Source organism: Manis javanica, chromosome 2, assembly GCF_040802235.1.
Source record: "Manis javanica isolate MJ-LG chromosome 2, MJ_LKY, whole genome shotgun sequence".
In the NCBI taxonomy this organism is placed as follows: Eukaryota; Metazoa; Chordata; class Mammalia; order Pholidota; family Manidae; genus Manis; species Manis javanica.
Genome location: NC_133157.1, coordinates 67,399,632 through 67,416,763, shown reverse-complemented (window position 1 = coordinate 67,416,763; position 17,132 = coordinate 67,399,632). Strand labels below are relative to the sequence as shown.

Sequence of the window (17,132 nt, the reverse complement as noted above, 5' to 3'; positions counted from 1 at the left end):
ACTCTGCGGTCTCTGGCTCTGGAGGAGTGACTAGGATTCTTCCCTCCTCGGCCCAGAGCGGACTAGAAATTAAAACAGTGTAAAACAGAGACCCGAGGTAATTTTGCAAATGAACCTGCAGTATCTTCTGGGTCACTTAGAAACTCGGTTACGGAAAGGATTGAGGAGCCAACCAGGACGCGGCAGCTGCCCCAAGCGCCACTCCCTCGCCGCCGGCTGACTGACCCGGAAGTGCTCGGTGGCAGCCGTGCGGGAGCGCAAGGACCAGGGGAGGGGGCGGGGGCGCGGCCAACCGGCGCACACGCGCGCGCTCCCCGCGGGACTGCCGCCGGCTGCTGGGCGCTCTCCCGGAGGCGCGCCGGAGCCGCTGCGGCCGCCGCCAACATGGCGGAGACAAGCGAAGAGGTGGCGGTGCTGGTGCAGCGGGTGGTGAAGGACATCACCAACGCCTTCAGGAGGAACCCGCACATGTGAGTCGCGCGGCGGAGGCGACCCGGCCTGCGCCGGCCCCGGGGGTCGTGGGGTCGCGGGGGGCGGGCGCAGCCTCGGCTGACCTCTGGCCCCGGGCCGGATGGGGGTGCTGGCCCGCGCGCTGCTCTCTAGGGGGACAGAGCGGGGTCGGCTCTGGGTTGTGGTCGGCCGACGCCGGGCCAGTTTTCCGTTACCGGAGCGCGCTCGCGGACGAGTCTCCAGAAGTGACCTCGGGAAAACAACACGGAGCGACTGTTTACCTCTCCCTTCCGCCCCATCCCCAGGAGTACACAAAACTCGAAAGACTTCGCCCGGTGTCTATATCCCCCATCCGTTTAAGGTACACGGACACGCACGCGGTGTGGGTCTGTATGTGCTCAGTAAGCACAACTCTTGAGGTTCCTCCCGCTTGCTGGGTTAGAGGGTATTGCGGGTCATCATATTTTCAGTGAGCAAAAAAAACCCCCTCAGTTTAGTAGCCAAAGGTAGTAGGAGGCTGCTGTTGACTTCCGCCTCATTTGTCCCAAAATTGTAGGGGCACTATAGTGAAACATTGTGTTCTGAAGGTGAACAGAACATTCTCCGGAGTGTAGCTTCTGTGGGCAAAGGATGGATCTGGGGTAAAGCACATGACAACTCGACACTCTTTTAGCATTAGCTGATTCATAGTTACAGGGAGCATATTAACTCCTTTTTTTTTTTTAATCCAAACACTGCTGCCCTCTTTAAGTAGGACACCACAGGACTGACACACGTTATCTCCCTCACAGTTTTACTTGGAGTACTCCGGGAAGATACCAGGAGAAACTGTATTCTTTCTGACACTTCTCCTTTTATGTAACGAGTGAAAAGGAAGCTATTAAGGGAGACAGATAGCTACAACATTATACAAAAGAGTAAAGAAGAAGCAAGAGTGTAACTCTTCCCTTCTCACTCCTTCCCCCAGAGGAAAGAAACATGAAACCTAGTTTTACAGTATTTTCACTTTAATTGTTTATGGAGTTTGTTTTCATATCTTATTCTTTAAACTGGGACACATGAATGTATCTCTTTAAACATTCTAACCCCGTAAGCTTTTCTGCCTAAAAGGTGCCAAACCTGTATCTGAATGTTCTTTTCCTTCAAAGTGATGCTTACAAAAGAAGTAAGCCCTCAGATGTCTTTCTCCCTTATCTGGCACACAGTTGGAGACCTGCAACAATGCCTCTTGAAAAAACAAAACATTGTTGGCCTCAAAACACACCTGCCATTCTCTGACAAGCGTCCACTTCCTTTTCCCTTGTGACTGCTGCCTTTTTCAGAATGAGAGTGTTTGGAACGATTTCCTGGCAGTAACCATAGTGGGTAGTAGGCCTAAAGAACGCTTTGATGCCTTGTCCTATATCAGTCTTTCAATCCCTTTCTTGACAATGAGAGCATTAGTAGTACAAATAAGATATTATCAAAAAAAAAAAAAGTTGGACATGAAAGGCCTGTTGCCTTATTGATATTTTTCTTGAAGAAATTATAGCAGAGGTTAGAAGTCTGATAAATACAGTAATCATCTTAATTTCTCACCTTTGAGGTGGACTAGAAAAGCAGTATTTTATATCTGAAGAATCTGAGATGGAGTGTTCCTTGGCTTGGCACGTTGACAGTGCAATTTGGAACACAACCCAATTCTTCTGGATCATATTTATTGAAAGTCATTAAGGACTTTCATGCCCCCATCATATTTTTGTGGTGAAATCTCATGCTATCAATGCATAATTATAAACATTTGGGTCATTCAAGACTTAAAAGCTTGAAATAAGTTGGGCATTTGAAGTAATGACATAACGTAGTTCAGAAAAAATACATAGCTTAACTCATTGTTTAATATTAAATCTTTAGCTGTATTTTAGTACATATTCTCTACAGTAACAATATCTTCAGTAATATTACAACACATCATTACAAGTGTCTTATAATTTGGACTTACCAGAATTGTCCATACGTCTTCCCCCAATTCATCCCTTTTACTTCTAAAATAAATAGGTTATGTTTATAGTTAAAAGGAGAAAAAGCATACTTTTATCTTGAAAGTTAGTGCTTAATTATACTTTTCAGTATCATAAAAAAGTTTTCATTCTTTTTTTTCTCCAAACAAGATAAGTTTTAATTTTATTAACGAACATCTGTCCCACTAAACTGACTAGAAATATCAATCCAGGAGGAATGGAAGATAAAGTGGTCACAATGGGGGTTTTGTTACTGGAGGGTGTGGATAGGTTACCTTCTCTCAGCCTCAGTTTCCTCTTGATCTAGTAAGATTGATAAGAACACAGAAAAATCACCTCACATAGTGTCTGGCATTTAGTTGTAAATATTAGACTTAACCTGAATCCATGTGTTCCTTGGAAAATGTATTGGCCAACTGAATAATAAATAAGCACTTTATAAACTGAAAAATAATCACACAAATGTCTGTGTGGTTGACTCTTAGAGAATACTATTGGAAAGATAACTGAAGTTTTTGATCCAGGGACTGGCATTAACTTAATGTATAGACCCTGTTTGTTTAATGTTGAGGACAACTATTTACAGTGTAATTAAGGTCAAAGGTCTCTATCCAGCAAGTTACTATTTTTTATTACTTATCTAAATATCTGTGAAATTCCCACTGTTTCTGAGGTACTGTAGGTATCATCTTCACAGAATGGAATAGAAGTATAAAACACAGTACTTATAGCTCAGGCACTCAGAAATATCTATGATGATGGAAATGTTCTGCATCTGTCTTGTCTGGTGTGATAGTCACTAGCCATGTAAAGCTATTGAGTGCTTAAAATGTGGTTAATGTGAATGAGGAACTGAATTTTAAATTTTATTAAATTTTCATTGATTTAAACATATGGCTACATGTGCCTAGTGACAATTGTATTGCAGAGTGCAGGCCTAGATGGAGACATAAGACCTACCTGCATGAACAGTAAATTAACCTTGCAAAGCAGTTTATGATAAAGGCTTGGACTGTGAGTCTAGTAGAAGGGAGGCTGTGTGTGTCTGGGCCAGAGCTCTTAGGGAAAGTGGGTTTTGAGCTGAATTGAAGGCTAGATAGGATTTACAGTCTTAAGGAACCAAAAACTTCCACAGGAAACAGTAAATTAACCCAAAGTAGCAAAATGTGATTGAAAAGTTACAGTAGGGCCAGATTTTGGAAGACCTTGACTATCTGGCTTAATTTCGTTCATTGTATGCATGCGTTCAGCAAAAGGGAAGCTGATTGATTAATACATCTGTAAATAATATGTGGGATTACTCTATTTGATGATGTTTCTGAAAAGTGCAGACAAGAGAAGGTATTTAAACATGAGGAACAAAGTCAATATCAGTGTTACATGAACCTTGAATTTCATCTTGAAGCCAGTGGCTCCCCATTGTGAAGTGAAGCACTCAGAGAGATGTACTATGTTGTGTATGATCTTTAAGTGAATGTGTTGATTCATTTCATGTTGCTCATCCTTTCGAACAGTCATTGAAGGTAACCTAAAAAGTGAGCACTATGGTATCTCTTTGAGAAGATTAGAAATTGATCACCATCCCCAAACTTTTTCTTTAAAAATCCTGTGACTTTGTTAATGCAGGTATTCACTTGAGTATCTTTATTAAATACCAGGAATCTAAATTGCCAGAAAAAAAATATAAAAGAATAGAATTTGGTGACAATGAAAAAGTCAAATTTCTAAGACTGTTTCATAAAGAAGTAACTGGAGATACATTTGACATTCATAACATTCATTGAAACCTGTTAAAACAATTACAAGGAAACTGTTTCGTGTGAATTGTTAAATTTTAAAAAATGGGTTATGGAAGAGTTTGTCCAATATGATCCCATTTTTGTAAAATACTTAGGAAAAAAGGATGCATACCCAAACACAGTAGTGGCAGAGGGATGACAAACGACTTTTAGTTTTTTTAATGTCTGAGTTTTCTCACTTTTCTTGAGTATGAAATTAGAATTTAAACAACCAGTGATCTGGAAGGAATCTAAATCCTTCTTGCTGTCATTGATGTCTTTATCTTCACTTGAGCATTAAGGGGTTTTGGCTAAGTATTAGAAGGTCCAGATTTTTAACTTAGTCACTAGCAGTGTGACCTTGGGTAGTCATCTTAACCTTAGTTTCCTTGTCTGATAAAATGAGAGACTGGAGGAATGAGGTCCCTTCCAATCTTAAAATGATTCTGCAATACTATTCAAAATTGTCTGAAAAAAATGGACTGTGATCTAAAGGACTAGGCATAGGAAAGTCAAACATCCTGTTATTTGGAAGCTCACTGACCTACCTATCTTTGTAAAGTACATGTTACATTTTTAAGAAGCACAAAGCACTGTATCTCAAGGTCAAGTAACTCAACAAAGGCTTAACTTTCTTGGCCTCAGCCTCCCATTAACTGTTCATCAAGGAATTTTTCAGGTTGACCTTGGACTCTTAGTTGAATTAACAATAATAAACTTCATCTTTGCCTGGCACTTTATAGCTTACCACATTATTTATTTACATTGTATTATTTGCTCTTCATAACAGGCAGGAAATGAATTATTATTCCTGTATTTCAGGTGAGCATGCATATCGTAGTGACTTGCCAGAATTCACATTTTTTGACTGTCAGTGGCAGAAGAAAGACTAGCTCAAGTACTGAACCTCAGAAGATTGAATGATTTTGCCTTTACATCCTACTACCTCTTTTTTAATGTCTTTATTTTTTTCCTGTTGCTTTACATTCACTGAAATTACCATTTTCATTCTCCTCACATGAGAATAGCTATTAGGTTTCTCAGTCAAAATATGAAAGCTCATGAGACCTAGTAGCATGCTTCCCTCTTTAGAGGCACAATGCATATACACACACACACATATACATACTTAGAGATATAATGCAATTCCACCATTTCACAGATGAGGAAAGTGAGTTTTATAGAGACCAAGTGACATTTTATTTACTTATAAATACAAAATGCACACACACACACATGCGCGCTTGCGTGTGCTTCTTTCCTTGACTGAGGTAGGGCCCAAAGGAAATCTAAGTCATGTTCTTCTGGAGAATAAGAACTGATACTCTTTGAAAATTGATAATCTTTGGAAAATCTGTCCACTGAAGTGCAGTGGTAATCAGCCATTCACTATCAGCTTTTGAGCACCTGTTATATCAAGGCATTCTTATTTTTTTAAGTTATTTCCTGGAAGAATGGTCCCAAATAAAGCAGTATGTTTATTTGCCCATATGGCTCTGTCCTTTTATTTAGGAACCAAATAGTAGGTGGACCTTTTATTTTTAATATAAATAGTGAGCAGCGCAGATTTTCACATTGTGAATTTACATAAAAAATTCCCCCCAAATAAACTATACTCAAAAGTTAGGATTCTTTTATTTTTGTTGCACTGACATTCATACTGATATTTGCAGTTCTTTGAAATGTGTATATTAGATCTTAGGGAACAGACTTTCTTGAAATAATTATACTGAGTTTATTTTTTTACTGTAATTCTAGTTTATTTTTTAAGTGTTCTACTTTATATAATAAAACCTGAACACCAGAAAATATCAGAGATTGAGACATATTAGTCAGGTATAATATAGATGCGGCTAGTTGTCCTAATAGTGAATTAGACAGATTTCAAGTTAATACCTCCAACTACAAAGGCAAAATCATATTTTGAGGTACTGGATGTTGACCTCAAATGCTCACTTAGATTGCCCTATTCTTCCTCTAGAACTTTCTTTATATTACTGGAATGGTGGTGTCACATTTTGTTATAGATATTGGCACAACTCCCTAGCAAAACTATCAGCTCTGTAAGTTTGGGACCACCTTGTTTTATTCATTTTTGTAATTTCAGAGCCTAACACAGTACTCAGCATGTTGTAGTACTCAGAAAATATTTGGATAGTATGGACATAGTGTATCAAAATACCTCTGCAACACCTGAGTGAGCCAGTTGTTGGAACAAAAAGCCTTAAGTCTTAAAATTTGAAAAGTGTCCCCTTGCACACTTCATTAGTAATACACAGATACGTATCAATAAACACGCGTACCGTAGGGGTTACAAATCACTAGCCATTCTTCAAAGCTGATTTAACGTGCAAGTAGATTTTAGAGTTTTCCACAAGGGATTTTTAGTTCCAGAGCCTCCCACCAATTTATGATGGTAGACTAACAAAAAACGACGGCTTTTCTTAAAACCTGTAATTGAACACAATTTCTCCTCTTTGCAACTATCAAACTACTTACTGTCTTCTCGGCAGCGAAATCAGGAACATAATAGATAAATCACACACTAGCTCTGAAAACCAGTTCTTTATTTTGTTTTTAAACACATTTTAAAATTTATTTAGACATTTTAAAAATAGTGTTATTTATATCGACTGCCGTTGTTAAACGGTTTCTTGTTATTCATTAATTAAGGGAAGGGCATACATAATATTTGAGAAAGAATGCTTCATCTAGTCAGGAATTGTAACTTCTTTATAGTTCAAAGGCATGTGTACAGGTTTTGCAAAAAAACATTTTTAGGCTTGCTGATTCATTTACTAGGAGAGTCAATAGCCCTACATGTTTTTTTTTAATCTTGGTCTGTAATGGACATTTTCATTTTAAGTTGAGGTGGATTGAGGGATACAGATGCTGCCTTAGATGAAAATGATCAAATTTTGAAATGTATTTTGTGGTTTAACAACATTTATTTGGTTTTCTTTAATTCGAAAAGTATAAAGGATTATAAAAAAGGAAAGAAAAAAAATAACGCTCAGTTTCATTGACAGGATAACTTTTATTGATGATTTATTCCTGATCCACATACCTTTTAGCAGGCAAGCATTAATACATTTGTTGACATTTTTAAGGAAATGTAAACTCTATAAAAATAAAATCCTTCCTCTCCTGCAAAGTTTGTTGGTATCCTTCCAAGAAATCTGTAAAGAATCCATGTATACATTAAAAATATAAGGCTATATGCTTTGTGCTATATACTGTGTTTGGATGTTGCTTTTTTTATTATTTATCTTGGCACCCTTTCTATACCATCATTTGCAGATGTACTTCATCTTTTAACACATCTATGGTTAAAGCCATAGATAATATTACCAGTCTTACATTAATATACTTTATACTGTTTCCAGTTATTTGGCATAGGATAATCTCTGAGCAGTGGAATTGCTGGGTCACAGAGGATGTGCATTTAAATTTTTTGAAAGACATTTTCAAATTTCCATCCAAAGATCAGATCAATTTTCATTCCCTTCAACAGGGAGTAAAGCATACTAATATTCCAGTACTCTTGTCAGATTAAAAACTGGTATTAAAAAAAAATTCTACCAATCCAGTAGGTGAGCTAAATATAACTTTTAAGAAGAAAATATGTGGGGTTGTTTTTTTGAAAAAAAATACGCCGTAGGATTTGAAGACTTTTGAAAAGGCTAGTATTCTTATCTTTACTTCTTTTTTATGTTTTACATATTAAGAGATGAAATTGGCCTGATCCCATGTCCTGAAGCTAGGTATAACAGGAGTCCCATAGTCCTGGTTGAAAACAAACTTGGTGTGGAGAGCTGGTGTGTCAAGTTCCTCCTACCGTATGTCCACAACAAGCTCCTTTTGTACAGAATGAGAAAGCAATGGCTGAACAAAGACGGTAAGTCTGCATTCTGTCCTCCTCTGGTTTTTAGAAGTAGCATGGAATTTAGTGGAAGGAACCCTCCTCAAGGATGTTGGCATTCCTTCTGGCTCTTTCATTCATTGCCTGTGTGTTTAACCTCTCAAGTGAGGAGTTTGGACTTACTAGTAGTTTTCAAACTTTGTATCCACAATGGTTCTGTGGGAGGTATCTCAAGCAGGGTGCCAAGCCACCTCCTGCAACCTGAGCAGTTAAACAGCAATTCTGATATTATCTTTTTATGTATTGGGGTAATTATAAAATTTTGTGTGAAGAAAACTCCCAATGGCTAAAAGAAAATTCAAAAATCACTGAAGAGGGCTCTAGTCCCTACAAGTTCAGATTCTCCAATTTCTAATCCTAATTTACCATGTTATGAACTTGGAACACATTTGTAGCAGCCCAGGTGACGTAATGGAGGTGAGATGGAGGTAGTTATACCGTGAACCAGCTCTGGTTAACCAAATGCTGCTGTTCTGTGACTCCCAGCTGAGCTGTGGCCCTTGGTGCCATTCCTAAGCTGATAGGAGCCAAAGAAAACAGTCTTAGCATTCACTTCTTCCACTCCTTTGAGACAGTTCTCAGCTGCGTCAGACAATACCTATTCATCCTTCTTAGTCTCTTCTTTTTTTTCCCCCTTATGTGATAGATAGTAAGCCTGCCTCCATGTGCAGAAATTCTTTTTACTTTTTAGGTGATAGTGAGACATGAGATCTCATTTTTTTGAAGAGTACTAACGCAACACTGTGTTCTTAACTGTTTTTGTAAAGCTTCTGCCCACAGACAGCACTACCTTCAAAAGTGCTTAGTATGCCTGGGGCTAATTTCGAATGAGAAGTTTGTTTCCTAGAGAATTTTAATTACCAGTTCAATAGCCATTACCAATGGCCTGTTCTTACCAGAAGCTGTTCTAAGTACTGTGGAGGATAACAAGATGAATAATACATTTGACTGAAAAACAGGCTCCCTGTGAAGTGTTGCCAAAAGTATATTTTTTTCCTTTTAGCATTGCCTTCAATCTACCATCATAAAAGGTTGACAGCACTTTTCTGTTTAGACCCATAGAAAGAGTCTGACTTGAAGGTTTAATGTTAAGTAGTTTCTATTTCCTGTGTGTTTTACCCACTTAGTCCTATGACATATTTCTTAATTATAAGGCTATGCCTAAGTTTATGGCATAGCTCAAGTTTGTGGCATAAACTTTAATGTATAAGTTTAAGTATAAACTTAAAGGTAAGGGTATTTATCTATTGTTAGTCCCTCTTGTTCTCCATTCCATCTCTCTGTTGTAGGTTTCAGTAACATTAAGGTACAAGATAACACCATATAAATCCACCAAGTTATTTTTTTCCCAGACAAAGCTGCATTGGAGTGCAGAAATGTATAATTGAGCCAATATGTAACTAACTACTGGGGAGGAGCGAGACATAATTTCTTCTCTTGAAGAGAAGAAACAGTATGAATTTTTAAAAATCAAAGGCTATTGTTTGAGATCTTTCCCCTACCCTCTGCCCCATTCATATATAGTAGCCCAACCCTCTTTCTCTCTGTAACCTACCAAGTCCTTCTCTCCATTTCCCTGTTTCTTGTCTTTCTGGACACTGCACTTCAGGCTTTGGTAAATCTCCAAGATTTAGTCTTGATAAGCCCAGGAGGACCCAAGCAGAAGATCATATGGTTAAGCTCACTATATGAATAGCTAGCATCTTTGAATTCTGATGTAACCATGCATGTGTACAGAAGCAACTTGATTTTATCCTAACATATATCCTCATGGAAGCAGTTTTCAATTTTACTTTTTTGATGGGCAAGGACAGCATAGTTTATTGTGATGTCACATATTGCTCAGGCTGTATAGCATGTTACTAGTAAAAATATGGAGGTAACTTTCTGATTTGAGAGAAGATACCTGAAAATGCTGACTGGCCAACATAAAAGCATTCTGCCAAACTTGTGAACCAAACCAGTTAGAATACAGGTGAATCTTGCTAAGGAAAAAACTGTAAACATTAGGAAAAAGCAGTTATTTCAAAAAAATGCCTTTAAAACCCTTTTTGTAGAATATGTATTATATGAAGAGTCAAGTTAAGAAAGCTGACAATTTAAGAACAACTTTAGAAATGTGAGCGTCTTTGTGATTGGTCATGGCAAAATCCTGGGCATCCCCTAAAAGTGTATTCTATAACTGTGACCTTTATTTTGGGATAGGTTTTTTTCTCTTTAAACAAACTGAATTAATGCTTTTATTAATATGCTGAATTCCAAAGATGTGTAGAAAGCATCTGTATTAGGATTCTCTAGAGAACTACCTGTAGAAAATTGTGTGTATGTGTGTGTGTGTGTGTGTGTGTGTGTGTATAATATATATATAGAGAGAGATGCGTGGAGGTGTGTATGTGTGCACCTATATATGGAGATATATTATATATATAAAAATATAAATACACACACAAAGAGCAAGAGGAGAGAGAGAGAGTGATGAAGGTTTATTAGGGCCAATTGGCTTACATAGTTAGGGAGGCTGAGAAGTCCCACAGACTGCTCTGCAAGCTGGAGACCCAGGAAAGCTGGGTCTAAAGTAGATTATGAACTGTAATTTAGTTTGAGTTTGAAGGCCTGAGAACCAGGGGAGCCAGTGGTGTAAATACCAGTCCAAATGCCAGAGAAGATAAGCTGTCCTTACTCAAAGGAAGCAAAAAAGGGGTGAATTCCTCCTCCTTCCTCCTTGTGTTCTGTGCACTCCCTCAACAGATTGGATAGTGCTTACCATGTTGGGGAGGGCAGTCTACTTTACTGAGTCTACCAATCCCCATGCTATTCGCATCTGGAAACACCTACACACATACTCAGAAATAATGCTCAATAAGATTTAATCTGGACACCCCATAACCAGTCAAGTTTAACCATACTTTAACTACAATTAGGGAACACAGCATTCCTGTTTAATTACTTAGAGAGAGACTGGTATTTTTTAAAACCTGTGCTGCTATAGTAGCTGTATTTAATTCAGGAGACGAATGACACTGTAATTCTGAATCTTGAGAAATCCATGACAAACAAAAAGCAAGAGAGAATTCCTCAATTTAGAATCCTGACTGGGCAGAGCCCTGTCCTGCACTTGACCATCTCAAAGTGTACCCTTCTATTATCTTCCTTTGTTCCTCCCTCTTTCTTACAACCTCAGTATTATAGCTGAGCTATCTCTTTAAAAGTCATCTTCTCCTCTCCTTTTCTTATTTTCTCATTCGGACAAATGTTACTCACCTCATAGCTGGTCTATTCCATTTTCAGTCTCCTGTGCTTCATGTCCATCATGCCACTAGCCAGTCATTTTAAACAACAATTCCCAGCGTCACTTTTTAGAAACACAGTTTGAGAGATGCTTTTCTGAAATAATGTATCTGGTCATCTTATTTCATTTTGCCTGCAAGGTCAAGGTACTGTTGAAATCCTTGACATGGTATTGAAGGGTATTCACAGTCTGTTCCTAGACTTCATTACCACCCTTTTTCTCTATTTTATATTCAGCATCAGAAGTTGTAGATTCTCAGCTTCCAGGCTGAAGCCAGCCGGCAGATACATATTGTTTTGGTTTGTGTAATGTTTCTAAAATTGTTTTTAAATAGTAAGTTAAACATTTAAAAATCAGGATTAACTTTTCAAATTAGGATGGAAATCTGAACTTCTATGTTCACTTGAAAAATCAGAAGGTATGTAAATTTCTGTACAGCAAAAATTGGCTGGGCTCAATTAGCTTCTGCTTTTCTTGACTGTTCCAGTTTACTAAAACCTCTTCATGTCCTTCAGACACAGGTAGAGTTTCAGTTTTGCTACTTATCATCAGGTTCACTTTGCTAGTTTCTTGACATTCATTTGAACCCTCGAAGTCTTTGAGTTTGTAGCCATTTGATATACATTCCAGCCACAACATACACTGTTCCTTTCTTGGACTTTGCTGGGTGCTGCTACCTTACCTTGACGCCTCTGTGGAGGCCGGGTTCATGTGTCACGGTGTCACCATTGCTGTGGTGGCCAGCAAACACACACTCCTGTTCCTGTGGGGGCTCTTTTCTCCAAGACACAGTAGTTATCTCTCTGCAGCAGTGTGGAATTCCTTTATTCGGACTGCTTGCATGGTAGCGCTTAGCACACTTTATTGTACTTGATTATTTAAGCATTTTTCCCAGCTAGATTGTCAGTTTGTTAGAGAGTAGGACTATGGTTTATCTGTCTTTATTTACTCAGCACCTTTATATGTTCAACAGACATTTGTCAAGTAGGTATCAAGAGTTATAAATGAAGTTTTAGCTTAGTGTGGCTATTGATTCAGTGACTGTATTCTGTAATAAACAGGGCCCTATTTGGTGTTTACCACATAGTTTTACCTCAAGCCTCTCTTCTGTGGTAACCTGAATGTATTTAAAAAGAAGAGATTAACCAATCCAAGTTGACCTTGGATTTATTTCTAGATGCATGAAAGCATCCTTATCAGAGAGTTGTCAAATGCAGTGACTGCTGACTTTAGGCCATTTCTAGAATACAGAGCAGGAAAGAAAGCATATTGATTTTTCTCTTACTTCCCTCTCCCATCCTTTTGTCCTCTCCTTGTCACAGATAGAATTTGGCTTCTTTCTTGTGTACAATATATCTTGATTAATTTTCTCATTGTCATATAATGAGTTAGTCATATATTAAAGTGTGTGTAGCAGAAACATTCATTTGCTGGTATGTATGTTCTGGTCTTTGGAGAAAGACCTGTTTAATTTCAGGAGACTATAGGTATGTCAGTAGCTCACATCTGCTGGGTAAAACTGCAGAGGAAATGGCATATAGTTGATGAAATGTAGAGAGTGAAATAGTTGTCATCAGCTGTTGATTATACATGTTTATCTTTAGATTTCTGGTTCAGTCCCTACTTGAAGAGGCAGAGTACTTGTAGATAGTGTGCTAGAGTGGAAAAAACATCTGCTTTGCAGAAAAACAGACCTGGATTTAGATTCAGTTCGTTAACATACAGACAAATTACTTAATCTTTTCCTATTTCCACACCAAAGGGAGGGAATTCTAATAGGTCTCAAAGGGGTGTTGTGAAGATCACATGAAGTAGTATGCATAAAACACCCAGCAAGGTGCCTGGCATGTATAGGCTCTCAAGAAACACTACTTTCTTTTCTCTCATTCAGTCAGAGCCAGTGGGGAGGAAGAGCAGAAAAATATGTGTAATTTAGGACTGATTCTTTAATTTTTTTCCAGTATTTCTAACCTAGTCGTTGGCCCTTTCAGATTCCTGACATTGCACTTCACTCCCACATGTAGGATCTTACTGTAATGTTTCCTGGAGGAGGTCCCGGCTGAATTTGAGTCCTAAAATCAGGAGTTAGCAGTTTGTCGGAGAGGAGGGAGAAAAGCCTGCGGCTGAGTGCGTGCTAGGCACCACTGATGTTTGGTTGAGGCTACTGATGTTTTAAATCCTGGGACTCTTAGAAGTTAAAAAGTATCCTTCTGCTCAGCAGTCAGTGCTTGGGCTGTTTAGGAGATTGCTTTCTTCCTCTGGTGGCATTCAGCCCCAGTGTTGTTTGTGGAACTGGACTAGGAGGTACAGGCTCGGTGACAGGAACAATCAGTGAGGACTACTGTTGTCAGCTACTGTCCTGACACTTTGTAAGTATGAATCATGAGGTAGTACTAATAGGAGGAGGATTCAAGGGAAAGAGAGATTAAGTGGCTTGCCCAGGAACTGCCCAGTAGGTGGTAGAGCTGGGCTGTGAGCCTAACTAACAGCTGCTGTTGCTACCCTCCTAGGGGGAAACTCTCCAGGAAGCATTTCTTGGATTAGATTTCCTCTCTCTACACATAGCCACAAAATGAAAAGTGGGGACTTAGGTACTTTCTGTGTTTATTTGTTTCTGCCTTGTGCTATTATATAGAAGTACCTCTCATGGAGGATAAATTTGTGTTCATTTATGGGGGGGGCGGAGAGTTGCATTAGAAATACAAACAAATAGCCACTATCATTGGTCACTTTTTTTTTAAGGGCTGGGAGACTCCAAGAAACTAAGTATTAGTTTACTAAGTGCCAGTTTACCTTTCCAAGGTATTCCAGGGAGAATTGCAGCTGCTTTGGTGGTCCCCAAAATGTGGTATATGTTTCTATTTCACAATTACTCATTTTGTCTTATATAATTACTTATTTATATGTTCTCTCTAACTAAAGGGTAACCATCTAGAGGGCAAGATCAGGTCTTACTTATAATTACATCCAGTCTGTCAATCCTAAGGGCCCAGTTGAATCTTTGCACAGAGTCAATACTTGGAATATTTGTGAAATGAAATGAATAATGATATAGAAAATTACATTTATTTTCCTTGGTATATATTAGTGCTGAGAGCTACTAAAAGTAAAAGAATGAAGAGATTAGATTATTCCTTATAGACGTATTGTGTTTATGCATGCAGTGACTTGTAATGAGGTAGAGGTAAAAAATGTGCTAATTCTACCTTGTTGCTCATTTATTGAATTTTATAATATATTTAGAGTAATGAAATCATAAGCTCACAGTAAATGCTAATCTCTTATTAAAATGGGTGAGAATGGAATAATTAATTTTCATGTTCTATAGACTATTTTTAAATGACTATAGGTATATATTTATGTGTGTGCGTTTCAGATTTTTAAAAGTTTATCTTTTACTTAAACACTGAGAATGTCCAAGTTCGTTGTAGACATGTATTTCATTGGCAGTATAATTGTTACTAAAAAATTCTGATACTGACCTTGCCACACACTAATTAGGTGACCATGGGAAAAAACTGCTTAAACTATGCAAATATCAGTTTCCCTGTAAAATGAAATAAGATCTTGAACTCTGATCATGAGAATTCAGTTAAAAAATGTAAATAAGGTACTTAATACTATGGTTAGTAAACAATACTAAATAATTATAATTATTTTTATTATTTTACTTACTTAGCATTTAGTATGAGCTTAGTAGAGGTTTCCTGAGTTTAGAATTATGCCCCTGGGTTGATCATTTAATCCTAAAATTCTCTATTCAGTGTTAGTAAATGAAGATAAAATGTCTAAATATCACTTATTTTGTTGTATTATATTAACCTTATGGAGCTTTATTTGAGCATCCAGGAATTCTGTCAAGATCAATGTAGCTAAATGGCTAATGAATGTGAGTAGGCTCTTTGTAAGATGAAAATAGCATTTAGTAAACAAAAATATAAAATGTTTATATTAATAGTTGTAAGTTAATAATGTAAATGAAAACAAAGTACAATTTTTTGTCTGCTGCATTTTTTTAAGTAGTTATATAGATCAGTGACAGGGACAGAAGTACATTCATGTTAACTCTTGGCACTCTTGCTATAGCTATGTAAAAATGTATGTAAGAAAGGATAATCTTTGCAGGGAATGTTAATGAATTGTTTTAATTATAAGTGATTTTTTTTCCCTTCTAAAAAAATGTGCACAATTCTTAAAATATTTGTGGAATTAAATGAATAGTGGTATAGAAATTACATTTATTTTCCTTGGTAGAAATAAATTGCCAAAAACTACTATTCTTTATAGGCATATGGTATTAGAAAATTATTTCAGTGTCAGCTTTTAAAAGACTTATATTTATCATAAGTAGAAAGAAATATTGAAGATAATCTTCATATCTCTGATAGCTTAGAGCAGGATATCATTAAAATTGCTATGACATGGGATATATATTAGTATACCGTGAGTTATAAAGATATATATATATAAATAAAAAGGACCTTAAAAGAAAGAGAAGCCAACCTTTAAAGGGCAGGACTATTTGTTTTTAATATGACTTCTCTTTATTTTAGAATTGATAGATGTCACATGCACCCTGCTGCTTCTAAACCCAGACTTTACCACTGCATGGAACGTGAGGTATGTCATTCTCTCAGTGATAAAATGAAATTGTCCAAATTTCTGAAGACATATATAAACCCCATGAGTTACTAGCTTTTTGAAAAATGAAATATAAACTATGTATCCATGGCATCTTACACTTACCTCTTATACCATTCTTTGTGACATCTTGTGGCATCTCTGTGACAATTCTAACATATACTTTGACCCCCCCTTTTTTGCATGTTTTTGCCTTTTCTCTATACACATTCATGTCTGAAATGTAAATTGTAATGGTGAATTACAGTGTCCCATTTTAGGGGGTAGGCACAGTTGGCATAATTGGTTGATTTGTAAGGCATTTGTTAGTATGTTTGAGCAGCACTGCAGTGCAGTGGAAAGCATGTAGGGTGAGGATTCAAGGCCATGAACTTTTAGTCCAAGTTTAGTTTTTAACATTGAGACCTCTGTGGCAAGTTACTAGAAGTCTGCAGCACTTAGTATTCTGTAAAGAGATCACATTCCATAAATATCTTTAAATTCTTTAATCTTGATTATTTTAGCTTTAAACACAAATTCTTTATAAAAATATTGAAGTTCAGACCAGGTTCCTTTTTTTCATTGAGGTTTTTCCAGGTAAACAATATGTATGGTTTTTAAAAATTGGTGGTCCCTTAGACTAACATAAATTCTCTTAGAGCAAAGCAGGATACAGTTATAGATAAATAAAAGTGAAGTCGCATTAGACATTGTGAATACATTTTAAATTTTCTTATAGGAAAGAGCCATAGATTATAGCCTTTGTTCTTGAAAAGAGGCCTTAAATAATAATTTTTCTGTGTATTTTATATAAGATTATATTCTGAATATTTTATAATGCCTACTGAAGTTTCTATTATATGTCTTTAAATTATTTTGAATAATTAATGATCAGATATTTAAAGAATAAGGAAAGTATAGAATAAGATATTTAGTATAGAAAGTATAGTATCAGGCTTTAAAAATTTACAGAATTTTAGAATTCCAATTTTATTTTATGGAAAGCACCATAGTGGTTAAGGAATAGACTGATGTCTATGAGTGGCTGCTATATTCCAAGGACCATACCACAA

The 17,132-nt window shown here is 37.2% G+C and overlaps 1 protein-coding gene across 1 annotated transcript in view; it reads left to right on the top strand.

Moving 5' to 3' along the window:
• Positions 1-259: 259 nt before the first annotated feature.
• The window catches only part of PTAR1 (protein prenyltransferase alpha subunit repeat containing 1), a 53,536-nt gene continuing 36,663 nt past the window's right edge, over positions 260-17,132 (top strand). Inside the window, exons 1-3 of the mRNA XM_036991164.2 lie at positions 260-470; positions 7,957-8,126; positions 15,993-16,059. Of these exons, the coding sequence (XP_036847059.1) occupies positions 385-470; positions 7,957-8,126; positions 15,993-16,059 (323 nt within the window). The 5' untranslated portion in view covers positions 260-384. The remainder of the gene's footprint in view (positions 471-7,956; positions 8,127-15,992; positions 16,060-17,132) is intronic.